Source organism: Oreochromis aureus, linkage group 15 (assembly GCF_013358895.1).
Source record: "Oreochromis aureus strain Israel breed Guangdong linkage group 15, ZZ_aureus, whole genome shotgun sequence".
In the NCBI taxonomy this organism is placed as follows: Eukaryota; Metazoa; Chordata; class Actinopteri; order Cichliformes; family Cichlidae; genus Oreochromis; species Oreochromis aureus.
The window spans coordinates 35,178,455-35,206,005 of NC_052956.1; the positions used below are offsets into that span (position 1 = coordinate 35,178,455).

General features: G+C 41.1%; 1 protein-coding gene across 4 annotated transcripts in view; it reads left to right on the top strand.

Moving 5' to 3' along the window:
• Positions 1-27,551, top strand: part of ptprsa (protein tyrosine phosphatase receptor type Sa) — a 169,650-nt gene that overhangs the window by 24,949 nt on the left and 117,150 nt on the right. For all 4 annotated transcript variants that reach the window (XM_039598497.1, XM_039598498.1, XM_039598499.1 and 1 more), the window contains exon 2: positions 18,609-18,832. In XM_039598497.1, coding sequence (XP_039454431.1) covers positions 18,739-18,832 — 94 coding nt within the window. In that variant the 5' untranslated portion in view covers positions 18,609-18,738. The remainder of the gene's footprint in view (positions 1-18,608; positions 18,833-27,551) is intronic.

Below are 27,551 nucleotides of genomic sequence, written 5' to 3' on the forward strand. Positions count from 1 at the left end.
GGGCAGTTTAATTTTTCAATCACAATTTAAATTTTGTCATATTTTTGTAGTGAAGTATATTTTACTGTTCTTTCCTACTGCCCGTGTAGATAGAGTATGAGGCCCATCGTTGGGGACTAGTTCTCAGTGGGTGATGGACTCAGTTAGGACTGCCTGATTCTGTTCACAGTTTTTGTAGATAGAATTTCTAGGTACAGCCAAGGAGCTGAGAGTGTCTCAGGGTCTCATCTCTGCTGTTTACGTGTGGTGTGGCTCTGTTAGCTTAATCTAACACAAGCCTCCACTTGTGCTGATGCAGTTCTTCAGCTGCAGTTTGAGGTGGGTTGCTTGAGAATTAGCACCACAAGTCTGAGGCCATGGTTCTTAGTCAGAAAAACATTCACGTGCCTGGATTGGAAAAAAGTTTCTGCCCCACATGGAGGAGTTCAAGTACCTTGTGGCCTTCTTCAAGAGTGAGCGAAGGACGGAACAAGAGATCGACAGATGGATTGGTGAAGTGCCTTTAGTAATGAGGATCCTATACGGTTTCTCATGGGGAAGAGACCTGGGTGTGAAAGTGAAGTTGATTTATTGGTTGATCTACGTTTTAACCTTCACCTATGATCACGAGCTGTGAGCGGTGACTGAGAGAATGGCATTGAGTAACAAGCAGTAGGAATGAGCTTCCTCCAAATGATATCTGGTTTGAGGTGCAGCTCAATCAGTTGGGAGCAGCTCAGAGTAGAGCCGGTACTCCTCCACATTGAAAGGAGCCAAGTGAATGTTTTGGGCATCTCCAACTGTGAGGAGGCTCTGGGGTAGACCCAGGACATATTTGGAGATTACTGATCTGGGAATGTTTCTGTGCCAAACCAGAGGAGCTGTAGGAGGCTGCTGGAGAGAAGGTGGTCAGGTCATCTCTGCTTAGACTTCTATCCCCACGACCCAAGCTCAGATAAGCCTCAGACGGATGGATAGATATAGGTAGAGCTTTACCATCTTGGTGATTTGTGGCTAGATTTAGTGACTTCCTGTACCCTTTAGCCTTTAGTGTATGGAGGACCACAAGAGCCATGTGCATCGAAATAAAAAATTCTGTGCTTAATTTTAATAAACTTAGTGCAGCTGTTTTTGTTTGTTTGTTTGGTTTATTCTTCCCCACAAGCACATCTCTCTCTGCATTTACCCTGTTCACTGTTGCCTTTCACTTAACTGGTAATTTTGTCAGATTACACTGCAGTTATACAAATGAATGGTTTTAAATCACGAGACCACACATGTCCACATGAACAACACAGAACATGGCTATTAGCACAGGACTAACATAGCCATGGGTGTTTGTCTTTGCAAAACAGCCTCATAATAGATTCTATAAATTTATTATCGAATAGCACTGAAACCAAAGCAGATACAAAGTACCTAAAAGTAGGTATGGCTGCTGCAGCATTTCTAGCACGCACAGAAAATCATTATGTTAAGATTAGTATGGGAAATTCACATCACAGCTGTCACTGGCTCCCCACTTCTTTCCCTTCTCCCTCCTATTTCCTTCAAACCCCTCCATTTCCACGGTAAACAGACAGATGAATAATTTAATCACGATCGATTAGTTTGTTTCGGGCTCAAATGTCAGGGTGTCATTTGATCACTTCCCACTCCTCCACCCCCAACCCCACACATCTCCCCGCCTCCTCATTACTCCGCTGGGCCAAACAACAGGCTTTCCTCTCTTTTAATTACAAGGAGGATGCCTCCCTGTCACTGAAACGTGTTTATTGAAAGGACTGCTGTTTGGTCTTAACTGATCTAATTGTTTCAAATGCTTGCTGTCTCAGTGTGGGAGTCTTTGTTCTTATGATGTGGATTTTACTCTAAATTTTAAACACGCAGTCATGCTCACTAAGCCCAGCAAGATGCAGCTGCACGTGTATGTGTGCGTCAGTCTCGACCCCAGCAGTCCTAACGTTACCTTGTGACGACCAGTCACCATGTTGCGATTTTTCTTCTCTTCCTTTACTCACAGAGGAGTGAAAGTTAGGCAGGCAGGGGGTGGACCGAGGGAAAGGAGTAAAACAAACAAGAGAAAAAAATCGGCAGCCGAGTGATGTTAAGATGAGAGACAGAGGAGAGAGATGGATGAGGGTGGAAAGCAGCAGGGGAAGTTTGTAAAAACTAAAGAAAACAAGCGATCGTCAAAGGAATTTAGGGAGGGCATGCAGAGCAGGGAAGGAGCCTGGGTGACGGCATTTATAGAAAACTGGAAAAAACAAAACAAAACATGAAAACGTAAAATCAAAAAGCCTGAGGTGGACTCACTGCTTTGCGACATCAAACAAAACAACTTGTTTGTGCAGAAAATCAAGAACATTACCACCCGTGCCTGATTAAAGTATGAATATAATTTATTTAAAATGTCACATGATTGGTTGCATTCCCAGTTGCTTTGTGGTAGAGTGTCTCTGCTGTTTACATCCAAATCTGTATTCACACACTTTTAGCTGGAGTTTGGGCTAATCAGTGTTTTTTTAACACTCCCACATTGAGGAGTTAAAAAAAGAGTGAGAGGGAGAATTTCTGGTGGAAAAAAAAGTTTCCAGAAGAAGATAAAAATGGTCTTTTTAAACACACAGTGACATTAGGCTCAAATCAAAATATCAGCAATCACCATTGTTGGTTCCTGAGGTCATCACCCATTGGCAAAAACCCTTCTGCAAGGAGATTCTCCACATAGTCATAAATGAGCCCTGCCAGGGACTTTTAGTGATTGAACTACCTCTAACTTGCACTTTCTTTCCATATCTTTGGTTTTCTTTTCTTCATTCAGGAGGGGATATAAATATTTGTAGCTTGAAAGAGAAAATTGGCAAACCTGTGCTCTGGCTCAGTGGATTTTGTTCAGCATGTTGTAACGGTGTTTTGCTCCTCAAGTCTCTGCCTCAGTGAAAACTGTAAATTGTGCTCATGGCAAGTAAAAAGAAATCCCCTTATATAAAAACAACCTTGGCATGACCAGAGGTCAAATACAGAACAGAGCAAAACATGAAGTATGGGTAGTTGGTTCAGCTGGTTGGAAATGAACATTTGTGGCTGACGATGTTTTTGAGAAATTTGTAGGTTTTTTTTGTGTGTGTACGATAGTCTCCGTGCTATATGTCATGGATAATGAGGGTAAAAAAGGGGCAGCTGGTTCAGCTCTTCATGGCAGCCAGCTGCACCGTAGCTCTACTGTAGCCTGCCCCTCACACATACGCACCCATACTGTCGCTTTGGTGGAAAATGCTTGGGACTTACTGTTGTTGCTCTGGGTTCATTCATGAGTGGACCTGGCTACGAGCGTACTGCAATACCCAGGTGACCGAGGCAGCCTTGTGGGACCTTGTTAGTGAAGAATACACACACAGCCACACAGAGAGAGGCACCACATCCTCGGTTTACTCCTACAGCCAATATCTTAGGCGTAAATCGTTGAAAAAGCATTCTGTTGCAAAATGAAAATTGTTCTGTGTATTTGTAACTTAGTAGCTGTAATTTTAAGTGCCTTCAGATTTTTTTTAACTTTATCAAGCAAATGTGCTGCAGTGAGCTGGGGCCAAGCCTGGTGGGTTTGCCTCCTCGACTCTCCATCCTCTCATTTTGTTGTCATCTCCTTTAATTTACCTCAGAGGCTTTCCTGCCGTCATGCCAGCAAACGCAGCGTCAAAATTAGGGCTGGAATTGCAATGGACGACATGCTTTGCATATGTATGCAAGGATGTACAGACATTTTTGCATGGAGGTGCTCACACGCACACGCATGCAGACAGCACACACTTAAAATACACAGGGATGGCTTGACCAGATGGAACTGCCTGCTTCTTGCTGAGCGAGCTTGACGACCGTTGAGCAGCTTGAGGTGTACCGAAGTGTCGGGCCACAAATACAGACCAAGCCACAGTCACATATAATGAACACATACATATAGTATCCATGCAGATAGGCTGACACGTCTCATACACTCACATTTCTGTAGTCTTGTCACACACGTGAAGTCAGACACTGACAATCGTAGTCACACAAACTCAGGCACTCACATAGACAAAAAGGACAGACGCATTCAAACTGAAGCGCTATTGCATCAGACAAGTCCTTCAGTCAAGCCCTGTGTTTTGTATTCTCAATAGCTAGAGTGTCACTTGTATTAATGGCTGATTAGCTTCCTCTCTGCATAACGCCCGTGCAAAAAAACATATTGACAGCCATTTTTTCTCTCTCTCCTACTGTCCCTCTCTTCATTTTCACCTCTTCTCCCTTTGTTCCCTCCCTTCTCTTGCTCCATTCTTCCCTTGCTACGAATCGTGACTCTCCAGTCAGCCTGTTCCCTTAGCTGTGATTAGGGGCTTTGGATTTCAGCCTGCATGTATTTCAAGGCCCGGAGGCGTTTAGGGGAGGGAAAAAAAATGGCCGTCGTTTTCTGTCCAATAAAGGAAGACGAGTGAGGGTGATCCAAATATGCAAAGTGAGCAAGTGAACGAGTTGTACACATCTCTTATGATGAATAACCAAAACAAAAGAAATATAAAAAGCATGGGGGAAAAAATGGGCCTCCTGGTTGACTGAGAGCCAGCACTCTGCCTGGCGCCAAGAAGATGAGCAGCTTGGTGGCAATAGAAGCCAGGCTTGGATGTCAACATTTTATGCTCTTTCTCAATTTTTGTTCACTCTGTTACTCTTCAAATGATTAATTGCAATGGTGTGTGTCTGAATGAAGCTTAGATTTCCTCATTATTTTTTTTTACTTCTGCCTCATTGACATTTTGATTTTGTGTTGCTGATATACTCTTAGAGTTTCTGCTGTCGAGTTTCTGTCATGCACCTCGTAACTGTTGTGTGTTTCTGACTCACTTGAAGGAAAAGGGTATATGCTAAAGAAGTTTAAGCACATTTAACTCCATATCCTTTTCCTCACATACAAGTTCTTGAATAATCAGGGCCCGGCTCATGTTGAAGTCCTCACAGTACCATATCGCCCCAATAGACCACTTCTCTCTCAGAATGCAGGCTTACTTGTGTTTCCTAAGATATTTAAAAGTAGAATGGGAGGCCGAGCCTTCAGCTTTCAGGCCCCTGTTCTGTGGACCCAGCTCCCAGTTTGGATTCAAGAGAGAGACATCCTCACTACTTTTGAGACTAGGCTTAAAGCTTTCCTTTTTGACAAAGTTTACAGTTAGGGCTAGACCATAAACTCTCCCTTAGTTATGCTGCAATAGGCTTAAGCTGCAGGTGACTTCCCTTCCTTTTAAAAGGGAGTTATTCCTTCCCACTGTTGCCAAGTGCTTTCTCAGAGGGTCATCTGATTGTTGGGGTTTTCTTTCTATTATTATATGGCCTTATCTTCCCTTTACCTTGAGATGACGATTGTTGCGATTTGGGGATTTATAAATAACATTGAAATGAATTGAATAACATTAATACATCATTTTTATGTTTAGAAAGATGAAACAGTCTAAAAACAGTCTAATTCTACCTAATCAATTAAATGCTGAACAGAATAATGCCTACCGTTCTAAATAATGTTACATAAACAAGAAGTCACCACACTTAATGAGTGTTCTTTGTTCCTTTTATTCATCAACTATCTTTAATATTGTCATTTGGTAATTGAACTGACCAGTTGTGGTCACATTTAAAGCAGTGGGCACACTATAAATTGAAATTTTGTGAACCTGTGGTCTTACATGTTACCTTATAAAATGACTTTGAAACTTAAAAGGTACAATATTTGACTACAAAGAATGCTGCTCGGGGAGTGATGGTGACTCTTTGGCAAAGATGAGCCACGGTTGTGCACGTAGATATTGATCATTATTGATTGTGGCTTTTCTTAGTCTTATAACTACTTCTTGGTAACTCCTCAGGGGAGATTTTAAGATGAGAACATGAGCTGGGAAGACCTCGCGTGAAAGACAAAGACTAACCCCTGCCAGACAAATGTGAAATACTGAAAATCTGTCTCAAGACTTGACTTGAGACTGGGGCCAGTATTGACCCTGGTTATCGATGTAAATACTGTGATCCTTAACCAGGTTAGAGCAGAACACACTTTTATTTAGTTTAAGGCTTCTTTCATTCTAGTTGTCTCTACCCACTCTTGATAACCAAACTGATGACCAACTTTGTAGTCAGAGCCTGCTAAAGCTGTGTCCCCATTGAAAGTCCCCCTATCTTTGAAGCTGACTGGTGGTCGCTTGCAGACAGGTCAGGCTCTGGTTGCCTAGGTAACATACTGCCATATTTACTACCAAGTCATATGTTAATCAACAGCCTCCTCCTTGCCTGCAAATTTAAAAAAAAAATCATCTTGGGTCCCAACTTTGAGTTACCAGCAGCTTTTTTTGGCCATAGTTGCTTGAAGTTGTCAAATGGTTTTAGGTCACCGCATTGCCTCTGGTGTGAACACAGCTTAACTTTCCTCTCTCACTTCTCTTTTCCAGTAATCTAACTCTGTGTATGCATTAGCCATTTTTTTATTGCATGAACTCTGGACGTGCAGTAATATTGCAAAGAAATAACAGGAATAGATTCCCTATAAGCTCTTTCAGTCATTCTGCTTCTAGTATGGACCCACCAGAATAACGTGATGATGTTATGATTTTACATTATCACTTACGAGCGCCTTCTTGATTCTGAGCATGGCAAAAAAGTTGGACAGTGGTTATGTTATGCCAATCTTAAACAGTTTGAATTGAGCCTTTTCTGGTAGTTTTTATTTCTTCCCTGAAAACAGGCCTGAAAGATTCCTGCATTCGGGCTGTTTTAAACGTCAACGGAGTCCTTGCAGTAGAAAACTGCCAATGTTCTCCATATCACTGGGGCTGGCTCCAAAGTCTGTCTGGGGCCAGTGTGATACAACCATCTACCTCCAGTAAGCCCCCATCAGAGACCCCCATATCCTCCCACTTGTGTGTTTGATTGTGTTTAAAGTGCAGGGGGTGTGTCTCCTCTCTCACTGGCGTGTTTCGCCTTTATGTTGTCATTCTCTATGCAAAACAGCTTTCAGTATTTCTTTTGTCTGCCTTCTTCTTTGTCTTTTCCAGACCCAGTAATTGTACGTATGGGTTGGTAAGCCTATCACATTGCTTTTAAGTCATAGCAGAACAGTAGAGCTTTCTGTCGTTTTGCTGTTTTTTCTCTCAGTCTTTCCGTCTCCTTCAAAACTCCGAGCAGTGTGACACACAGCGCAATACACAGCATGGGTGTGCAAAGTGGTAAAATGACAAACGCACACACCAAGAGAATAAAAGACAGCAAGACAGAGAGAAAGCAGTCTTGTTTATGCATTAGTTGCAGGACTTAAAAGGCCCACCACCCCACCCACTCTACCATCACTTAAAATCAGCGTGGATACTGCAGGCAGGAAAACAAACAAGCCCAGCAACAACCCCCACCCACACGATTTCTGCCAGGGTGTTGCTGTTTTGAATATTGCAGAATAAATTTAGTCTTGTTTTTTGCCATCTTCTAAAAATATATTTTATTTGCATGCCATAGCTTGGTCTGACTCACACAAATATGTAGTATACAAAAACTTGAGGTTATCCTTCACACACACAAAAACAGAGTTAAATCAGGCAGGGATGGATGTCTTGCTAACCGTTCCCTGCTGTGAAGGAATGTATGGCGTTATAAAGGAGTATTTAAAGATGTTTACCAGCTGTCTGACCTCCCACCTTTGACCCCCACACACCAGCAACACCACCACCACCCCCAACCTTTACTCCCACGGCTCCCTCAGCGCGGTGAAATTCGCTCTAAAGTCAAAGGCGCGCGACGTGCTGTGGCACTGTGGGGGTTTAATAGTATGGTGGTGCTGAAGCGTCATTTGTCGGAGTGAAAGGGTCAGAGGGTAGACACATGCTCAAAGGAGTGATGTCTTGTAGAAGACGGTGCGCATGAGTGATTGTGTAAATGAGAGAACCAGTGTACACATACACCTCTGAGAAGCAACATGTTGCTACTGTGTGGTCCTCCAATTAGGTACTATATACATATATGTGTGTGTGTGTGTGTGTGTGTGTGTACGTGTGTGCGTGTGTGTGCGCGTGTGTGCATGTCACTTTCTTGGAGGCTCCATTGTGCCATCAGAGCTGCCTTTCCTCTGTTTTTGCCCACGCGCATGCCCGTCGTCCACAATAATCTTCTGTCTGCCACACAAGGAAACTCTTTATTCCAGCGGTTTGTAGGAAAGTAAGACAAATTCACAATTGGCTCTGTGTTTCAGGAGGTTTTTGTGGAGGAATACATTAATATGGATCATGCTGCATTATTACCACAAATTACTGGATAAATGAATGTCACATGAGGTGGCTTGAGCCTCAGTTTTTGGCTAATAGACACGCCATCTCACGCTTTCTGATGGTTATCTAGGAACACATAGGGATTTTTCAGTGGAATAAAATAGTTGGCAAGTAAGTTGGCATGTAATTCAGTTAATATGTAAGTCGTCTTTGCAGCTAGTTGTTGAAAACTTACATTGCCTGAATTGGCAAGTTACTCCTTGAATAACTTTTTTCCTGTTAAAATACAATGTAGACAGAAAATTTAGGGGGTGATAGTATTATAATCCTTGTTTGAATTGAAAGTGGATCTTTTACTTTCATGTTTTCATGTTTTTGTCATTCTTTGTAAAGTAATCGTGCAATTTTTTCCCCTCTTTTTGTCTTTGATTATTTGTAGCATTTGAATTCCCAAGTCTAAGCATCACATTTGTTCCTGTCTGTTTCTCAGATCTTTTTTAAAGTGACTGTAAAAAAACAGTTGTCCGTACCACTATAGTGGGAACGCTGGTGGTACGACTGTGACGGGTGCACAAACAGGCAGGGAGGCAGAGAGTGGGTCAGCCTTGCCATCTGTTTCGGGTCTCTGCAGTGCAGTAGATTGACAGGGATACAGACACTCTGGTAACACACAGCCCGCTCCACATAGTGTTGCACAACGCTAATTGCTATGATACCATGTTTATTGTCTTTCTTGTATATTTGAAACATATAATCAGATCCAGTGTTGTTTAAACCAAACAAACCCAAAAGACAGTCATTTTGCACATTAGCACAGAGCAGTTGCTGCTGCTTCAGTCAGGCAGAGGATGTTGTTCATCTTCTATTTTTTTGAGAACTGAGAGGGAGGTTTCAAAAACAGTGTTACGCTTACTTTGGCAATAAGAAAGTGGAGAAAAGTTGCCAAATCAATGCAGAATAACTTGCCAGGGGTTGGTTTTATTTGACACAGAAAGACTCCTAGCTGCTAGTACCCAGTGCTTTTAAGGAGTCCCTGACTCGCGTTAATGAATCGGGTACACCTTTGTGTCTGTTTCAATGAGAGATTTGCACTGATCAGTATCACAAGGGAATTTAAATTGCCAAAGCTTCTAGCTTTGAGCTTGTAGGCTAGAACTTGGTTAGGACCAATTAGTGTCATGTGAGAAATTTCTGACCATAAGGTTGCTGCTACGAGCATGGTTTAGGTGAGATGACATGTTTAAAATGTCATTACTTGCTACACAGCAAGAGATTCGCTTGTCGTGCATTGCCTTGTCAACAAAAATAGGTGGTTGTAAGAAGACATTCAAGGCTTTGGTTGTCTAGATAAAACTCTAACCTCTCTCTTTCATAATCCTTTTGATTGTTGGCCTCAAAGTGGAGAAAAGTATTACTCGAGACCCTGATCCTCTTTGCAGTAGTTACTTTGCTTGTCATCGCTTGAAGTTACTGAAAGTCTTTGACTTTCTGTCATCTCTGGTCACAATATCTGTGCCAGGTGCTTTCTATGTGGACTGGCCTAACTAACTAGCTGTCTACACTGGCGCATTTTATAGCAGCTTACCTGGTTGATATAGTTTTTTTTTTAAATGTGCCTCCACCTTGCCAAAGAGTTTCCAAGTGCAACTTCCCAGATGGGACTGCGCAACAAACCATTTGGCTAGTCACGTTCAGTCTGATCCCCCAAAGTCTGAACTACATGCCATGAGAGGATAGCCAAATGCCTTTGCTGTTGCCATCACTATTGTCTGACTGTTCACTGTGGAAATGAAGAAACTAGTAGAAGCTTATTACAGATGGTAGAAATTCGGCGTCTTAATTCGCATTGTAAAGGATCGTATTTTAACTGGAAGCATCTTTTCTTGAACCCCTCTAAACCTTAATGACAAAACCTAACCAAACACCGGTGAAAATGTAAAAAAAAAGAAGAATTAAACCTCAAATTAGTGTTTTTTTGGGGGGTGGGGTATAAAACTTAATCCGAGCAGTGGCTTCAATGGGAATACCTGAAGTACGTTTAATGATGTCCAGTGTTGTGTGTTATGTTTTCTGACTAAATTGTTGTGGGAATGTGAATTTCTCGTGGCGATACATTTTCATGTTCAATCCTTTTTGTCATTAATCAGATAATGGCACAGAGAAGTGCAAATTAAAATGCACCTTCCCTAATGACACACACACAAAATAAGTTTAATCCTAATTCTGGCTCCCCCAGTGAGGTTATTAAATACTGTTTAGCCTGCTGATGGGCTTTGGCCCAGTTTCGGAAATTACCAGGATTAACTCAATTTTCAATTAAATACTTAAAAAAGGAGGCTGAAAAGATGACCACAGTGGATGGAGGTTTTTTTTTTTTAAACTAAACGACTTTGTTCCATTTGTATATGTCCCTGTATTAGTGAATCTTTGTATATTAATACACAAATCTATCTCATCTATTCTCTTTTTTCCACATTTGAGAAATACAGAATTCATTAAAAAGCTGTCAGGACAAAAGGAGCCTCAGATATGAACCCTAAAGAGCACCCCTGTTTTATATTTAACTGATCAGTGCGCATGAAAATCATATTTTTTGAAACCTGAAGTTGCGAGACCAAATAATGGACCCAATTTGCTGCAGATGGATGCTGCTGGAAAAGAGGCCTATTTATGTTTATAGATAAATAAATGAATTGAAAGGAGTCAAAGGCATGATTATCAGGTTCAGAAATACTGTATCATTCTACTTGCACAAGTTAGTTAGGATTTTTACTAGATGATATCTGTGCCATGCAGCAACGTTTTCAGATTTCCGTTATGTGAAGCAGAAAAAGAAGGCTAAGTTGGCCACGAGAGTTTTGTTTCTTTTCTAATCTGTCAGGTTGTATTTGTAGTGCAGTGAAACTGCAATGCAAATGGAATGGCACACTCGTTTCGGAAACGGATAAAGAAGTATAGAAAAATAGATTGCATGTCTTAAATTTCAACTTTTCGGAGCGAAGAGCCAAGGATGGCGCCAATTTAGCTCAGTTGTGAATTTTATTAACGTGCCAGTAGCCATTTTGTTGTGTAGGTGTCACAGTTTTTCAAATGGTATATGTCTCATTTTGGAAATGAAACTTCTCAAACCACACAGCAAATGTTACACGGTAAGCCCTGCCAATTGCAGAGAGGAATCTTTCTAAACACCCTGGACTGCCAGTCTTTCCCTCCTCTGCCTCCTACTTGATCACTTAGAATAATCTCATTCACCCCCCCAACCCGCATCCCATTTCCAGAATGAATATGAAGCGTGCTTCCCCAGCTGTCCCAGCCGCCCTTCAGAAACTTCTCTCCCTCTCCTGTGGCAATTTCTAAAGGGCATTCAAGCTGCTGGCTAGTTGGTGCGATGCTTGTCTGACTCTGTGGGCAGCAGGCCAAAAACTGATGTCACTTCTCCAACCCCTCCTTCCCCCACCTCTTCTTGCCACCACATATACTCCTGAACAACTGCCTCTTTATATAAAGAACTGCTGCACCTCCTTTCTCCAACATAAAATTGTGATTTTCACTTTGTCCTATAATTAAATACCTCTATTTTACTTTTTATACTGTTTAGTTATACCCTTTCGACCTACCAGGGTTATCCCAGACACTGCCACCTGTAAATTTAGGCCTTTGTCATCACTGGCTGCCAGGGCGACAGACGAAGAGAGCCAGACAAAAGTGTACATGTGTGTGAATTTCATGTGCCAACTTGTAATGTCACAGTATGGCGAGGTTACATAGGTGACAGATAGTGTGTCACCCCTCGGTGACAAACAAAACGGCTGTGCAATAAAGTCTGGGTTTCGGTGGTCAGCTTGGTGCCCAAGCCTCCCAGCTGCCAATCCGTTCGTCTCGACTGCACAGGCCTGATGCTTACTGCTGTGCACTCAACCTCAACAGAGGTGGATTTCAGCTAAAAGCCTCACAGCCCTGGGTGTTTATTGGAAGGACAGCAGTGGCTCATAATGTTCAGAGTAAACCCATTTCCTGCTGATCGAACTCAGAGCAACGCTGCGAGAAAAACAAATAGTTGAAGATTCAGTGGGCTTGTGGTAATTTGGTCTCAGATCTTTTTGTAAATCTGCACTTCCTTTTAGAAGAAGTCAGACCCGACAGCGAATGTTGGGGGGGCGTTCCATTTAAAAAAAATGTTGTGAAGGTTGTCCAAACACCAATAACACAAATTTACAAAACGCTGAGCTTTAAAAACGGTATATAATGTCTGCCTGTATTGGAAGGGGAAGTTACCTTCTAATACCGGGAATATACAGTTAAAGTTATTTTTAGTGTTGCATTGCAGAAAAATCTATTTTAGCAGGCAAACTGTGGCTCAAACGGCATCTCCCAAAGAAAGGTTATGGTGCTCTCAGGGGGACAGCAGATGGCCGACACAAGGTGTCTCTGAAGTGTCAAGCATCATTTGTGGAACTGGGAGACTGGGAACAGTTAAGGGCAAAGGCTCATGGGAAAGCTACTCCATGGAGAGGTTGCCAGGGGAGGGCGTTCTACAGTCCCTTAATGAGGTCAAGGCAGTGCAGTTCTCCCCACCTATGCAAACAGTCTTCACTTTGGGCAAAAATTGTGCTCATTCATCACTGTAACAGTATAATATGCTGTGGATAAATGTCAGTGGAGGTTGGTTTCAGGGTGTTCCTGGGATGCTCTGGTGTCGCTGGGCAGCTCAGACTTGTGGAAACTGGCAACTTTAGAACCGCTCATAAATTGGGAACGTGTCTCTAATGTATCTGTTTACATCGCTGTCATTTCTACTGGCTCGGATTCCTGCTCTGAATGTATAAGACATGTAGCGTTATCACATTTGTTTTCAGATTTCTGTTTGCCTTTTGCATTTAATGGAAATGCCAACACTGTCTTGCATATCTAATATGCTTTCCTTATGTGAGCGTTTCTTGTTCCACCGGGGCTTCTCTACATGTGCTGAATGACAGGTGTACCATTTTTTTCAAATTCCTTTGACATTGATCTCTCTGCACGGAGCGGGTGGCAACGAAAGAGTGAGGCTGGGAGGTAGATACACACTGGGGCATTTACATAATAGTCCTGCAGTTCCATGCAAATTCATGTGATTTCCTACCAAACATCTGCAATGCAAGCATAGTTTAGTATGCATGAGTTCAAGGGGGAAGGGAAGCAGAGAGAGGAAATGAGGGATTGGAGGGGAATGGGCAAGAAAAATAAAACAGAGACACTGTAGAAGATTGGAACGATGACTTGTCTGATCAGGAAATATTTAGAAGACAAACACACCTTTCTTCACACCCTCATCTCAGATTTGGCCTTAATATGCATAGAATTCTGATGCAGAAAACTAAGATACAGGGGATGGGTACGTGCCTGTGTGTGTGTGTAGCTGGTTGGTGGTGTTCCTTACCAGTGACACATGGTATCAATACAGTTAGGACTTCAGCGTGGTAAAAAACAGATGGTCTCTATAGACTTGTTTTATAGCTGAGGCCTGGGCGAGTGTCTTGTGTAGCTCTGCTTCTTACAGAGACAGACATATAGAGTAACTCACAGAAGAACTATGTGGGCATTCATACTTAAATCATTCCACAAACGCTTACAAAGAAACAGCAAAATATGCAGATCTTAGTTTGATTAAATAAAGTCCTTCGTGCTTGCAAACATAGTGTCACTCATACATCACTCAATCGCATTCATACACAAGTACAGGCTCCCGATCAGCTGAATGCTCAGCGTCTTGCATCCTTGTGTTGTTGCTCCTCTATAAGGTGTGAATCGATGAAAAGCAGTAAAGTGGCTGAAGTAAAAGCCTGTAACACGAGGCTGAGGCATAAAAACTTCATCTAAGGTGAAAGACTGCAGAGAGAGAGAGACAGCAGCTTGAAGGCTAAGCATAAAGAGCAACTAGCACAGTTTGAGTGTGAGCGTGATGGAAAAGGATTCTTTTTGCTGCTGTTGTTTTTGTTATCATCATCCTACGGGAGGGGCTGGCATCTGCCCCGTCGTGTTCATTTAAATCCAGTATTTCCTTCTTCTTTAACATATCTCCTTCAGTTGTTTTGATTTTTAATAGTTAAAAACTGACATATTAAAGTTACTAGTAATGTGTTGCAGGAATTAGAAAAGCTTTGATCACGCTTGTGTTGTAAACAGAAGACCTTGATGTTATGTCAGCGATGACTGAGTTAAATATATATGAATAGGCTGTTTTGCAGTAGATTGATCGTTGTCTTTGGACGGATGGTGAGCTGCCAGTGTTCTACAGCCCGGCAAAATTAGACGGTGTTACAGGCGTTCTGGAAACCTGGCAATCTATGAAAAACTCACTCTTTCTAAAGCCCCCAGAGTTACTTTTTGGAGTACAAACACTGAAAATATTATTCTTTTTGAGAGTCTAGACATCAAACACTCGGTTTTGATCGTGAAGCCCAACCAAACTGTGGTCTTTTTAACCGTGTGTCTGAAGTGAGCTTACTGTTCATCACATAAAAGGGATTATTAATGTGGTCCCTCAGGTTATAAGTAGTTTTTCTCAGTGTAAATGCAACTTCACATCTTCAGTGTGTGTGTGTGTGTATCTGTGTGTTTATTACAGTTACTATCTTTGTAACAGTACAGTGCATGAGTGGATAAAAACAGCTTGTATTGAAGTTGTGACTCTCGTGGTCTCCATATACTTACATACCTGTAACTATTTTTTTTTAGGATTCATTTCTGCTTTTTGTTTATTTTTTTGACTTTTTGCAGTGCATTGTGGCTGTGTGCGCGTGTGCATATGTGCACTTTTTATATCAACTTGTCATACTCTCATTTCATGCTTATGCCGTGGATTCCCATCTTCCCTTCCCCTCAGTGCCTTTCTCAATCTTAGTAATCAAATGCATTAGTATCAATATTGCATGGGGAAACGAGCCGAATTTAAAGCTTGACCATGTCAAAGTGAGAGTCCCTAATAGCCAGTGACTGCCACCACTCAGTGGAAATTGTGCTGCCATTTTGGCTGTAATTACTGAAGCTTGGCTCTGGGTTAATATCTCGAGTGATGGGCAGTTTTCACATGGGATAAAAGTTCTAGCTTCAAAATATATTCATTGCCCATCAGTGGGAATAGCCCAAAGTAATGAATAGACTTTGTCTCTGTATAGGTTTTAATCAAAAAGTGTGCAGCACTTTTTAATTTAGTTTACTTCAAAGGGGATTTTCACTGATAAATGATACATGTGTGTCAGACAGTCTTTAGATATTCTACTCTCTGTTTGTGTCTTATGTATTTGCAAATACTTAGATGCAATAGATTCCTTATTCAGTCGCTTTTTACATCTAGATTCACAGATCAACCATCTGCAGAAATAAAAATTTGAATGAACATAAACATTAACTAAACTGGAGCACGCTAACTAACATTTGCTGTGTTACCTTCAGATCGTGGGTAAAGTTACAGATATTTGCCAGCTTGGAGTTAATGGCCATGGTAAACATCAGTACAGGTGTATTTTGTGTGATTACCTGAGTGGTCTCTTGCACATTGACCTTGATGAGTTTTAAAATGGTGTGAATTTTTTGTTTTTGAGTCTCTACACATATGAACACCTATGAGAGATTTGAAGGAAATAACTTTTTCCTATCGCCCTGTTAGTTTGCTAAGACATGCTAAAGATCATTTTCGGTGGTGCATGCTAGCCCAAATATTTTCTTTGACTTTTTATCGCCTCTTTTTAGTCAACTTTCATCTTTCCATGCACACTTGTCTGTGTAATCTCTGTCTTCCATTTACTAAAACGAAGACAGAATGAAGCACTATACCCAGCGTCCATGGTTAATCTCCAGCACCCATATGGTCTTAGGCTATGTTTGGTGAGGCTGTTCAACAACAATAGCTGATGTAGTTGTGTTGTCAAGTTTATATGGCAACCAGAGGTGATGATAGTAAGCCATGTCCTAAGGGGAGACCCGTAAATCACAAGTTAGGCATGTTGTGAACAGAGAGTTATTCCCTACAGATACATGAGATTCTCTCTATCTACCCCAGTGTTTTAAGTCAGAACAATAGAGCCATCATTCATAAGTTCTAGACTGTTTTTTACTCCCCCTCTATTCTCTCTGTTTATGTGTATTTTACTCGGTTCTTACCAATGACATCACTGGCCCTCCTGGAAAAGAAGAAGAAAAAAAGCGAGGACACATGTTGGTCGTGTGCGTGTAGTATTGTGTTGAAAGATGAGCTGAGCTTCTGAAAAACACCCACTCGTTCTTGGTATGGTGTCGCCACAAAAGACCTATTGTTAATCGCGCCTTTTGTGTTTTTGTAAGTGTGCCTGTGCCACGTTTTTCTTACATATTTTCCACATTCTTGCTCATTACATATAGGGAGGACTGGGGGGTTTAGAGGTGAATAGATTTTGTGTTATATATGGATTTGGCTCTATGTGTTTGGGGCTTAATTTTCAGTGTGCCTGCAGCGGCGTGTGTCTGCTATGTGAGCCTGGTCCAGGAGTTGTGAAGGGTGGGGCACTCTTAAATGCCTGCTGTCTGGGGTGCTCAGTTACACTGCAATTAGCCCTGGTTTTCTGCCTCTTACAAGGCCACAGTCAAAAAATGGAGCCCAGCAAAACAGCTGCATTACATTTACCGTTTTAACTCTCCTGAGAATTTAACTGTTTGACATACCTGACTAAAATCACAAACCTGTAGGTACGGTTGTCTAATTTCATTTTAATCTGTTTTAAGTTATTTATTTTAGTTTTTACTTATTCATTTTATTTCATTGAATTAAGGTAATGGAAGCTTTTGTATCCCAGTCTTCTACTCCCAATAAAAGGTCACCAAGATAACCTCATTATATCATGTCTCAGTTAAGTGATGTAGTGTAGTACGCGTTGAAGTGATGCATCCCTGAACTTCCATGATTGCTTGTGTGCCAATGTGCTTTTGACCCATGTGAATGTTTTTCTGAATGTTTAAAGTATTTTCGTTTCACTTATTTGGCCTCTGTAGTTGAATAATAACTCTTTCATTAAAACCCTGAGCTGTGCAGCAGGTAAAAACACTTTTTTCAGGGACATTTTGAAAATTATTGTTTCAAAGATATCAAAGATCAACGTGTTGCCAAAAAACAAAACAAAAACAGTGATAAATTGTACGTCGTCTACACAATTAGTTCACTTGTACCCTTGTTAACCACCTACAGTGCAAGGTAGTTAATCTCCCTTCTAGTAAATCGCTGCCACCCTTGTGTCACCTCAGCTAAGCAGAATCCCTGGAGCTTGGGGGAGTTCATCGTCTTGCACAAGGACACCAAAGCAGGGCAGATGCTGGCTGACACTTTGTCCTGTGATCTGGGTCCTCTGAGAGTGCACGGTTTTGGGTTTTCATGTTCACAGCTTGATTGCTGAGACAGACAGAGCTTTGCGTTTAAGCGTCCTTGAGCATGACACTGAATATCTCTCTGTAAGTGGTAAAAGTATGTCAGCACATATTCATCACATTGTCGTGATTGCTCCTAGTTCTCTCTTTGTGTGTCTCTTTATGCATATCTTGTTAATTATAGAGTATGTATTACCACTTGGTGGTGACTGTGTGCAGCACCAGCCGTATCAATGAGAAGAGGAGTGCCTGTGTGGGTGGGTGGGAGGGTGGGAGTGTAGTGGGTGTCATCCTGGGTTCCTTGGTCTCTCTGTGCAGCTTGGGGGATTAATGGCAATTTGAGTAAAACAAAGAGACGATGCCTGGGATATCGTCAGGTGCCCGTATAATTACAAGGCGGTGAGATAAGCAAATAACGACAAGATCAGGCGATTAGGAGGCGGAGAAGAAAGAAAGCAGCGGCTGCCCTGGCCTGCTAATTGAGGGATGTGAGAAAACAGTGGTTGTGAGATGGGAATGTTAAAAGTTTGGGGATGTGGCGCATTTACTCCCAGCTGTGTCACTGATAACCTGTTAGCTTACTTCCATTTATGTGTCACCGCCAATGAGGGATTGTAGAAAGTGCTGCTGACTGTCGTGACCTGTGTTTTTTTGTTTTTTTTTGTTATGGGCAAAACCACCATTGTGGAACTGGAAAAGGCCAAAAGTGTCCTGTCAAAATTAATGCATATACTTTAGGACCTTTCATCTTTGAACTTTTTTTTTTTTTTTTAAGTTTTATATGGAACTGTTGCAAAAGTGAAATTGTTATGACACTTTAGTATCAAAGTATATAAATGCTAAGAAGTATGATCATGTACTGTGTATGATTAATGTACTGTGACCAAAATCTGATTGTTACAAAGTAATACAGGTAACAAGTGTTTTTGGGTTCATCACTTTTATTTATTCATATTTATTTCCTCTTCTGTGTTTTTGCAGAGCGTCAAGCTGTCCTGCTTGAAGACCCCACACGTCCTCGTGCAGTTGGGGCCTCGGCTCTTCGGCCAGGTCAAAGGTCACTCCGACCCTACCCTCCCCCTCCCCCTCCCCCTTCCCAACCAGAGCCAAGATGGCCACCAGTGGTGCCCTGCGCATCTCCTTGCAAGTCCTGCTGCCTGTGATCACTCTGCTGCTATCACTGCTGCTCACCGGCTCCAACGCCAGTAAGTACCAAGAAACTGACAACTTCTCAATTTCGGTGCCTTTAACAGGTTCATCACTCACATCTGAAAACTTATTAAAAAGAGGAGTAATCACAAAAAAGGGGGAGGAAGGGACATTATATAAGCTTTGGTGAACCTTTTTTTTTACTTTGAACACTTCCAAGATGCTTTTGTTGCATTTTGCGACTGCACATTTGCATTTAAAGATTGCATGCTAATGTCTGTTGACATCTTATCTAGGGGGGACTGCTTTAGAGTAGACAGAGGAAAGAAAAAGTTTGTTTGTAAAAGCAAAGCCATATTCATTTAGCTGTAGAGGTAATCCTTTGGCCTGTGTGTTTGTATCTACGCAAACGTGGAATAGGCATTAAGTTCCACTACTGGAATTGCAGGGCACTTATATGTTTACATCACTGGAGCCACGTGTAAAACACGGCTTATACAGACAGGGGTCTTGTTTAAGTGATGCATGGACTTCTCCTTGTATATAGCCACATTAACCAATGCTAAAATTCATGTGCACACTCATGGATACACCAGGGTTAACTTGGGGATCTGAGTCATGCCCAAGGATAGTTCTACGTGCAGACTGGAAGAGCCAAGGATCAAACTGCTGACTTTGTAAACAACCCACCCTATATCTGCCAGAAAGTATGATGTTAGATAGCATTGTCATGATAGAATAACGTGGCTGATAGAATAAGATGCTTCCTGTTTGGATAGCCTGTAAGTCATTGTGTGGGTATTAGATATTTGGATGATGTTCTCGCAATGCACTTATTTTCATATAAAAAGATTCATATCACAGAATAATTGCCTAATTTAGGCATTGTATTTGTCTGTATGCAGTGTCCTCCATAGTTAGTAACAGAGTACATAGGGAGATTTCTATGAGCTAAATGTATATAGCTAAATGTTTGTGTATTAGCACTGGAATATGTCAATGATAAGTCCTTAAAATGGGAGGTAACAGATTAGACACGTTATTTCACAGTCATTCCTGACTTTTGTTGTCTACCGTGAATAATTTAAGAGGAATATTATATTTTCCACTCTGTTTGCTCCGCGTTTTCTTTTATCTCCAATTTGACATTCAATGAATTTGTTCTTAGTGGTTCATGATGACACGATTGCTTGATTTTCCTCATGTTCCAACAGAGGCGAACCTTTGATTGCACAGTGGTTTGACTGTCTGGTAACATAATTGGAGTGTCTTTCAGCTCAGCTGGCAAAAAATATCTAAAACTGCACTCCGACAGATGTCAAACAGATGTCTTTGTTCTCGCTGACAGCGAGGCCACAGACGAATGCGGAGCAAAAGTAAACGTCTTAGAGCCCCTGAACTTAATATGTGGCTCATTAGAATGTTCTTGTCTTCTGTCCACTCGCCGACTGTTTATTACGACTCCGTTTCTCCCTCGCGCAGCCTCTGTTTGCTCGCCCCTTGTTTAAATAACAATCAGTGCAATCTGCTTCATCTTTGATGGCGATTAGCCCCCCGTACCCCACTGCCATCACCCACCCTCTCACTCTCTCAAAACAGTAGGGCTCTTTGCCCATCTTTGTCTACGCTGTCTGTAGATGAGATTGCTGGTTTTTGTCAGACTTCCTCGCCCTGTCCTGTTGTTTCACTCACATGCTTGTACTTTTGTTGTTGTTGTTGTTGTTGTTGCTCTCCCTTTTTGGGGGTAAAAAAGACAAACACAGGCACATGTATACATGCTGTCCTACTCCCTTTTTTCATCTCTTTTGGGGGCCGCACTATTATGCTTGGAAATATATGCACAAACGCACAGGCTACCTTCCTCTCCTCCCTTTGAATGGCTTTCACCCCCACATTCATGGCCAGACACACACAGCCCAGTAGTGCAGTTGTCCAATTATTTTCACTCCCACTTGCCGGACTGAAAGGATGCCACCGTTTTGCAGAAAAGCCCAACTGAAAGCATGATGTCATCCCCACCTCTCACGTCCCTCCCCTCTCTCTCTGCGTCTCTCTCTCTCTCTCTCTCTCTCTCTCTCTCTCTCTCCATCTCCCCTTACCCACCATTCCTTTTATTTACACTCATAAATCACAGTGAGAAGGAGACATTTTTAATCAAAAGAGAAAGAAATATGGCTCAATAAATCCTGCCACCCCAACCATAATAATGCTTGGCTTGTGTGAATGTCTGTATTTGCATACATTTGTGTTCAGGTACACAAATGTAAATGTTTGTGTGTGTGTGCAAAGTTTGAAATATGCTTATGCATAGAGTTACACCTGAGCCTTTTCACAGGTAGCTGTAAGATAATGATAAACTATGGAAGTATAACATTTGTATAATGCCAGTATCATCCAACAACAATACTTTTGCTTACATATGATTTGCTTTCTTTTTGATTTGTTTGAGTTCTTGTTTTTTTTTAGTTCATTTAATCAAGCCAATTAATTCTCAGACACTGATGATACAAAGACTACACCAGTGACAAAAGAAATGTAGTTAATGAATGAGTAATTTTTCATATCTTTATAAAATGCTTTAAAGTCACGATTAAAGGTAGAAAAGCATCCAGCACAAAGAATATAAAGTTTTAACTATATCAGACAGTTGTGGTTAAAAGGGCAGGCTGTTTTCATTTAGAAAGAGTCTCTGTTGATACCCAAAATAGAGGCCTACTTTACCGATATAAGGGTTTAAAAAAACAAATAACACTGTCAGCGTGTTGGACTCTTTAGAAGCATGAATGACATGATTAAAAGGGGACATAATGGGGTCATTGTTTATTAACTTGCTGAAATTGATTGTCACAAATAATTTATATACATAGATGTCCATTACATGTGAGTTGGGCTCTAATGAGAAGTGTTTACAATTTTGTAAACCTCTGGTTGGCTCTGTAGTGCAGTGGGTTACAGATTCAGCTAACAAGCAAAGGGATTCTGGTTCAGTCCCGGGAGGAGATACAGATCCCTTTGGAGCCACGTCAGGAAGAGTATCCGGTGTTCAAAAAGGGGAAAAAAAAAAAAGGCTAAATCAAACATGTTACCATGCGAGCCCTATAAAAATCAAATAATTTTCATGATTAAACTTGCCATATTGTATTTTTATTGTGACTACATGTCTTTAAAAATTGTATTCACACCTGCACAATGAACCGCACCCAATGGGAAAACGAACCTGAGTTCGATTTAAACTACCTGAACAGCGCAGGTGTGAAAACACTGTTTTGTCACAGGATCTTCAGATCTCGATAGAATTCACGTGGATTTTTTTTCTACTTTCGCTTGGAGAAATAAGTTTTGTTTTACGCTCAAGTTCAAAGTTTGAATTCTTTTATTTTGTTCTTTTGTATATAGAAACCCCAAACTTTTTCTTACTCTCTGCTAATGTTTTTTAACAGGTAAACCAGAATATTTGTCATCTTTTTTTAAAGGCATTTCACCTCCTCCTCACTTCTTCCTCCTCCTCTCTTTTTGCCTGTTAGAGTTCTCAAATGTTGCTTTCTTGGCAAAGGACTTCTAATAGTAATTGGCCAGAACTCTCAGTGATGGGGTGAGGGTGTTCAATTATTTATATTCCTTTGAAGCTGCCAATTGAAAAAAAAAATGAAGCCCCTTAGTGGAGAACATTTTCTTGTTCATGTTTCCAATATCTTCACCTCTTGGTTCCTCGCTTCTTGTTTCTCTCAGTTTTTCTTTTTCTTTCCGCCTGCTTCAACTCCCTCCTTATCTTTTTCCAGTCAAATTGTGTTTGAGGCTCTCGATTTAGTTCTGTCAGTTCAACTTTATGTACACCCTGCTGTTGCATGCTGGGTCCTTGTGTTTACTCTATGCACTTTTTTCCCGCTCTCAAATGAGAAGAAAACAAGTTAATTTTTAATTGAGTTACAAACATGAATCTGCTGCTTCAAGAAGCCTGCTGCTGCAGAGTAGAGGTTGAAATCTCTGAGCTGTACATTTAAAAGTAGTAGACAGAAATGCTTTAATCCCTCCGACCCACTCACCGGCATCTTGTTTTCTAATCTTAATGTTTTAACTCGCACTACACATTTAATCTGGATTTCTACACCTGTCATGTCATATATTCTTGTGTTGTTCCTCAGTGACAAAAGTGCAAAGAATAAAAACAAAAAAATGCACCCCTAATGCTCTAATGCTTAATTTAAGTTAATTGTGAGAATGTTGCACTGTTCTGTTTATATGGACTCATGTCTGCTGCTGAAATGGTTCCAAAAGAATCTCCAAATAAGAAATATCTATTTAAAACACTCATTTCTGAGATTGCAAAGGTGGGTGTTTTTCTTTGTATATAACTTTAAACACAGAGAAAGATGCAGTAAGCGTTTGCTGTTTTGTTTTCATTGAAATGCTAGACCCTGTTCCCGCTTCATTTTCTTTCTCCTCTTTTGTGTTTTGTCTTTTGTTTTGATCAGACCTATAACACCTTTGGCAATTTGAGGTGTCCTCTTCATTTAATGAGCCAACAAGTGTCAATTGCCTCAAGTGAGTCTCTAAATGACACAAAATTGTTCTCAATTCGCCTCATCCGTGTGCGCTCTGTGGCCATTTTGAAATCAGGCACATACTTAAGCTTAATTTCCGTTCTCTCTCTGAGGAATCACACCTACTTATTTCCAATGGGCTGAAGGATACTTAGTGACTTTAGCTTTTTACTTTAGCCTTCAACAATGGTTTCAGTGGGACCAATTTGTGCATATTACAAGTGTGCCATTCTTTTAAGAAATGCAGCTTCCCTGTGACAGCAGCGCGGTCAGGCTGTTTTTCACCTCTGGATACCAACACGCATTTATTATTTTTTAAACCCTAGGTTCCCACATCCTGAACAATGCCCCATGGACTTTTAAGAAGTGAAGTGGTCAACAAGTAAAGTTAAAAAATATGGCACACATTCAGTAGTTCACTTTTAGATGCCTCATGCCATGTTGGCTTTAAATGTATTAGTTCCACATTTATCCAGAGGTAACGTCATGTGTCCTTAGTTTGGTTTTTTTTCTGAAAGGAAGAATTTGTGATATAATTTTCACTGTCTGCTCAATCAAGGCATTCAAAACCACCCCAACACAGAAATTCAATTAGCCTTTCTTCTGTCGTCTTCTGCCTACGAATCGAGTATAACCCAAACATATGCAGCTGACTTTAGACTATATACATACATATATAGCTTCTTTTTCAAGCCCAAATCCAGGCAGAACACATTTACAGGGTTTCTCCATCAGCAACACTATTATAAGATAAGTATACTTCTCAAAAGCACCTTGGCAACTGATGAAGGAGAATTATATGCATAATACATCATTATATAATCAATACACATTTTAAGTACATAATGGATGCTGTAGATTTTCACAATTTAGCTAATATTTTATCAGTTATGACTGGAAAGAGAGAAAAAAGGAAACAAGGAATAAATAAAGAAGTGAAAATAACCCGTGTCACACACCGACACTGTGGCTGGAGATGAAAATGTTGTCTAATAACAGCTGATCTTAACTTACAGTTTTCTAACTACAAACAGCAGGCATAACTTTTTCTGTCTTGTTTTGTGTTTTCTTGTCTGGGTCAAGTTTTTTGCCTTGGCCCGCTGGGCTTGCTTGGCACTGATTGTGTGCGAAAACCTCCAGACAAGACAAAGCAAAGCGGTTTTCAAGTAAAGGCTTGGTTTCCATGGTGATGGCCCCTGCCCAGGCAGCCTGTGAGAATCGGTCCTGATTGATGGGGCTTGGTTGTTTAAGCCTGGGGGGTGTGCGTTTGCATGTGTGGGTCTATTCACTCATTCAATTGAATGTGCATTTGGCTAAAAGGTCTATCTGCCTACCTGCTTTTCTTTTCTATCCCTCCATCCTTACACATCTGTTGATAAAGTTCAAGGCTTTTGATTAAGTCCAGGATTGCTAGCTTTATGGATTTATGATGCATATAGTTACATCGTACAAGTTACAAAGTGACACAAATGTAGGTAATTTAATGTGTGATGTTTTACAAAAACAAAAGGGATGAAACAGTTTTGCAGAGAAGCTTTTTTTATTTATATGTGTGTGAATCAAGTGCTTTCAGTTCCTTTACAGTGCTGACCTTTTGCTTCCTCCTAAAAGCTTAAATTCAGTCATTGTTTTCAGCAGCTCTAGACAACATGACTAAAAGGGAGGTTTCAATCAACAAGATGTTTTTAGAAGAAGTAAAATTCACAAGGCTTCCGTTGAGGAACCTGTGTAAGGATTAATAAATGGCTTCCAGCTGCCCTTGTCTCAGGTCACTCACTTAGTCTGTTAGCTTCCACTCCCTTTTACTCACCCTGTGGTTGCTGTGCCTAAGTCATGCAAGCCTGCGATGCCTTGAATTCTCTTAGCCCCCGTCTGCACCTGGAAACATCCCACACTGAAGAGAGACTAGCAGTTTACCTAGTAAGATGGGGGTTTTAGGCCAAAAATCAAAGTTAATGTTGAGATGCTGAATTTCCACCCCAAAGTATATTGACTGCACCCCTGTAGATCATGTGTCTGCTGTTTGGGTAACACGGAAATTAAGTTTAATCTTAGTTTAGCTTCACTAAATTGACTTGTTTAAATTTGTGACACACTGTGGTTTGTATTTTCTCGCATGCACTGTGTAAGCAGAACAAAGTAGACTTAAGATTATCCCTGCCAGACAGGCTTTAGAGTGTCTGCTTAGATAAAAGGGCCGTGAGTGGGATGTGCATTAAGTTGCACATATGCACTTTTAAGTCATTATGAGTAAATTGGCATTTAAAAAAGAAGAAGAAGAGAAAAAAGCAAAATTAATGTTATACTAATCTGCATCTCCATCCTGACCACCCTATTCTCAGGATCCTGCAGCTGCCAGGAGGAAGTGAAATTGATTTGCTGGTTGTAATACCTCTCATAGTACCAAATGTACTTTTTAGACATGCTGGTAAATGTCCTGTGTGCTGTGAAAGATACCTATTTGTAGCAAGATGGATAACAAGTGCCCTTTACCAATTCTCTGCAAATCACTGAATGGCTGTGCATCATTTTGTCTCCCACTTTGCTAATTCAGAGGATAATGGCTCCTATTTATGACCCGAGAAGCTTTTCTCCATCAATTACAGTATTAGTCATAAAGCCAGTCCCCTCCCTCCCTTACACCCCTCCTCCCCCACCAAACGACAACAGTAAAGTACTGTAAATGGAGCCGTCTCATATTCACATTCCCACCTCCCACTCTCCGCCACTTTATAATCACAGTGCTGGTGTATTCTGTGTTATCGGGTCCAACAGAGGTAGCGGCCAGTAGCAGGTGGTTGCTGTATTAGCTAAACAAGCGTCTGTGTGCACAGTGTGAGTTTTTCCTCCTCCTTCTATTCACTCTTGTTTGCGTGGATCTGTTCTATTCTCGGGGCCTTGTGAAGATAGCTGGGCCCCTATTGCTGGTTATTTTAGCTTAGGCCACGTCCCCCTGCCAGGCAGATAAAGACAGGTTCTGTGTGCTTATCTAGGCAAAGCTGTACCTCAGTCTGTCTGTGGGAAGCTTAGTGAATAGAAGGAGACTTTGGTAGAAGGGACAAATGGCCACTGTGGGTGCAGTGTCCTTTCAATGTCATCTCTGGTAACATAACGAACAACAGTACGTGGAGACTGTCATGCAAGTTACCTTAGAGCCATAGAAGTGCATATATTTTCAGAAAAGGTGGCACTAGTGGGAATATAACCTGCCTACTATTTCAAAAGAGAACCTTCTAAATGTTTTGCCTTCATGAAAATGAACTGAAAGCTATTTTAAGCCACTGGACCAAAGGAAGCCTGGAGGATTTGGTGCTAAATGTAGCCTTAATGAGCAAGAAGGCTGCCAGAGACTTGCAGTTTTTGTACTTGCATTTGATATTATTTGATACTGGTGTCAGTGCATATCGTCATCACACAGGCCATTCAATGCAGGAAACACTGTGAACAATTTTATCTGTTGATATAGCCCACTCTGTGCCATTACTCATTATTGCAAAGCACTTTAAATCCAGGCTCCGTTCAACCTTTCTTACCCTGCAATTACTGGTGTTGGCAAAGTTCAAATTGAACTTGGAGTCAGTGGTAACTGGCAGCAAAAGCCCAGAGGATCACAGCTGGGAAAAACAGAACAAAAGGTTAATTATGCTCATCAGAGTTCACACAATCACACACGGCATACCTGCAGTAACTGCACCTTTATAGACATTCACAAGGCCAGTCAAACATATGCAGACAGGTACACAGAAACACCTCAGCAGAATACGTTTGCCCACCATTCATTTTATTCCTATATTGTCTTAATAAACACACTTTTTTAGTGTTTTTATTGAAAACAAGAACTACATTCAATTAAACTGGGAGTCCATCTAAATAAACTGTCCGGACAACTTTACCTAACCCGAATTGACTGGAAGTTAATTAATGCTACTGACTTGCAAAGAACATTAAACTCACTTTGTGAGACGAAGTCTAAAAAATACGCCCTTAAAAATACAAGGAAGGAGAGCAGAGCTAGAGTTAAAACTTTTGCCAGTACTTATGTGACAAAAGTTTCAGACAGTAGGATATAATTATGTGCAATTTTATGCCTTGCAGTAATCTCTGTAGAGGTTGAATTTGAGATGCATGTCTCTGTGAACAGTGACGCCCAGGGATTAACCTATGACAGCAGTGACATCTGTAGGCCGTAGACTGATGTCCTCATCGTGAGAGAGAGATTGTGTCTTACATTTGC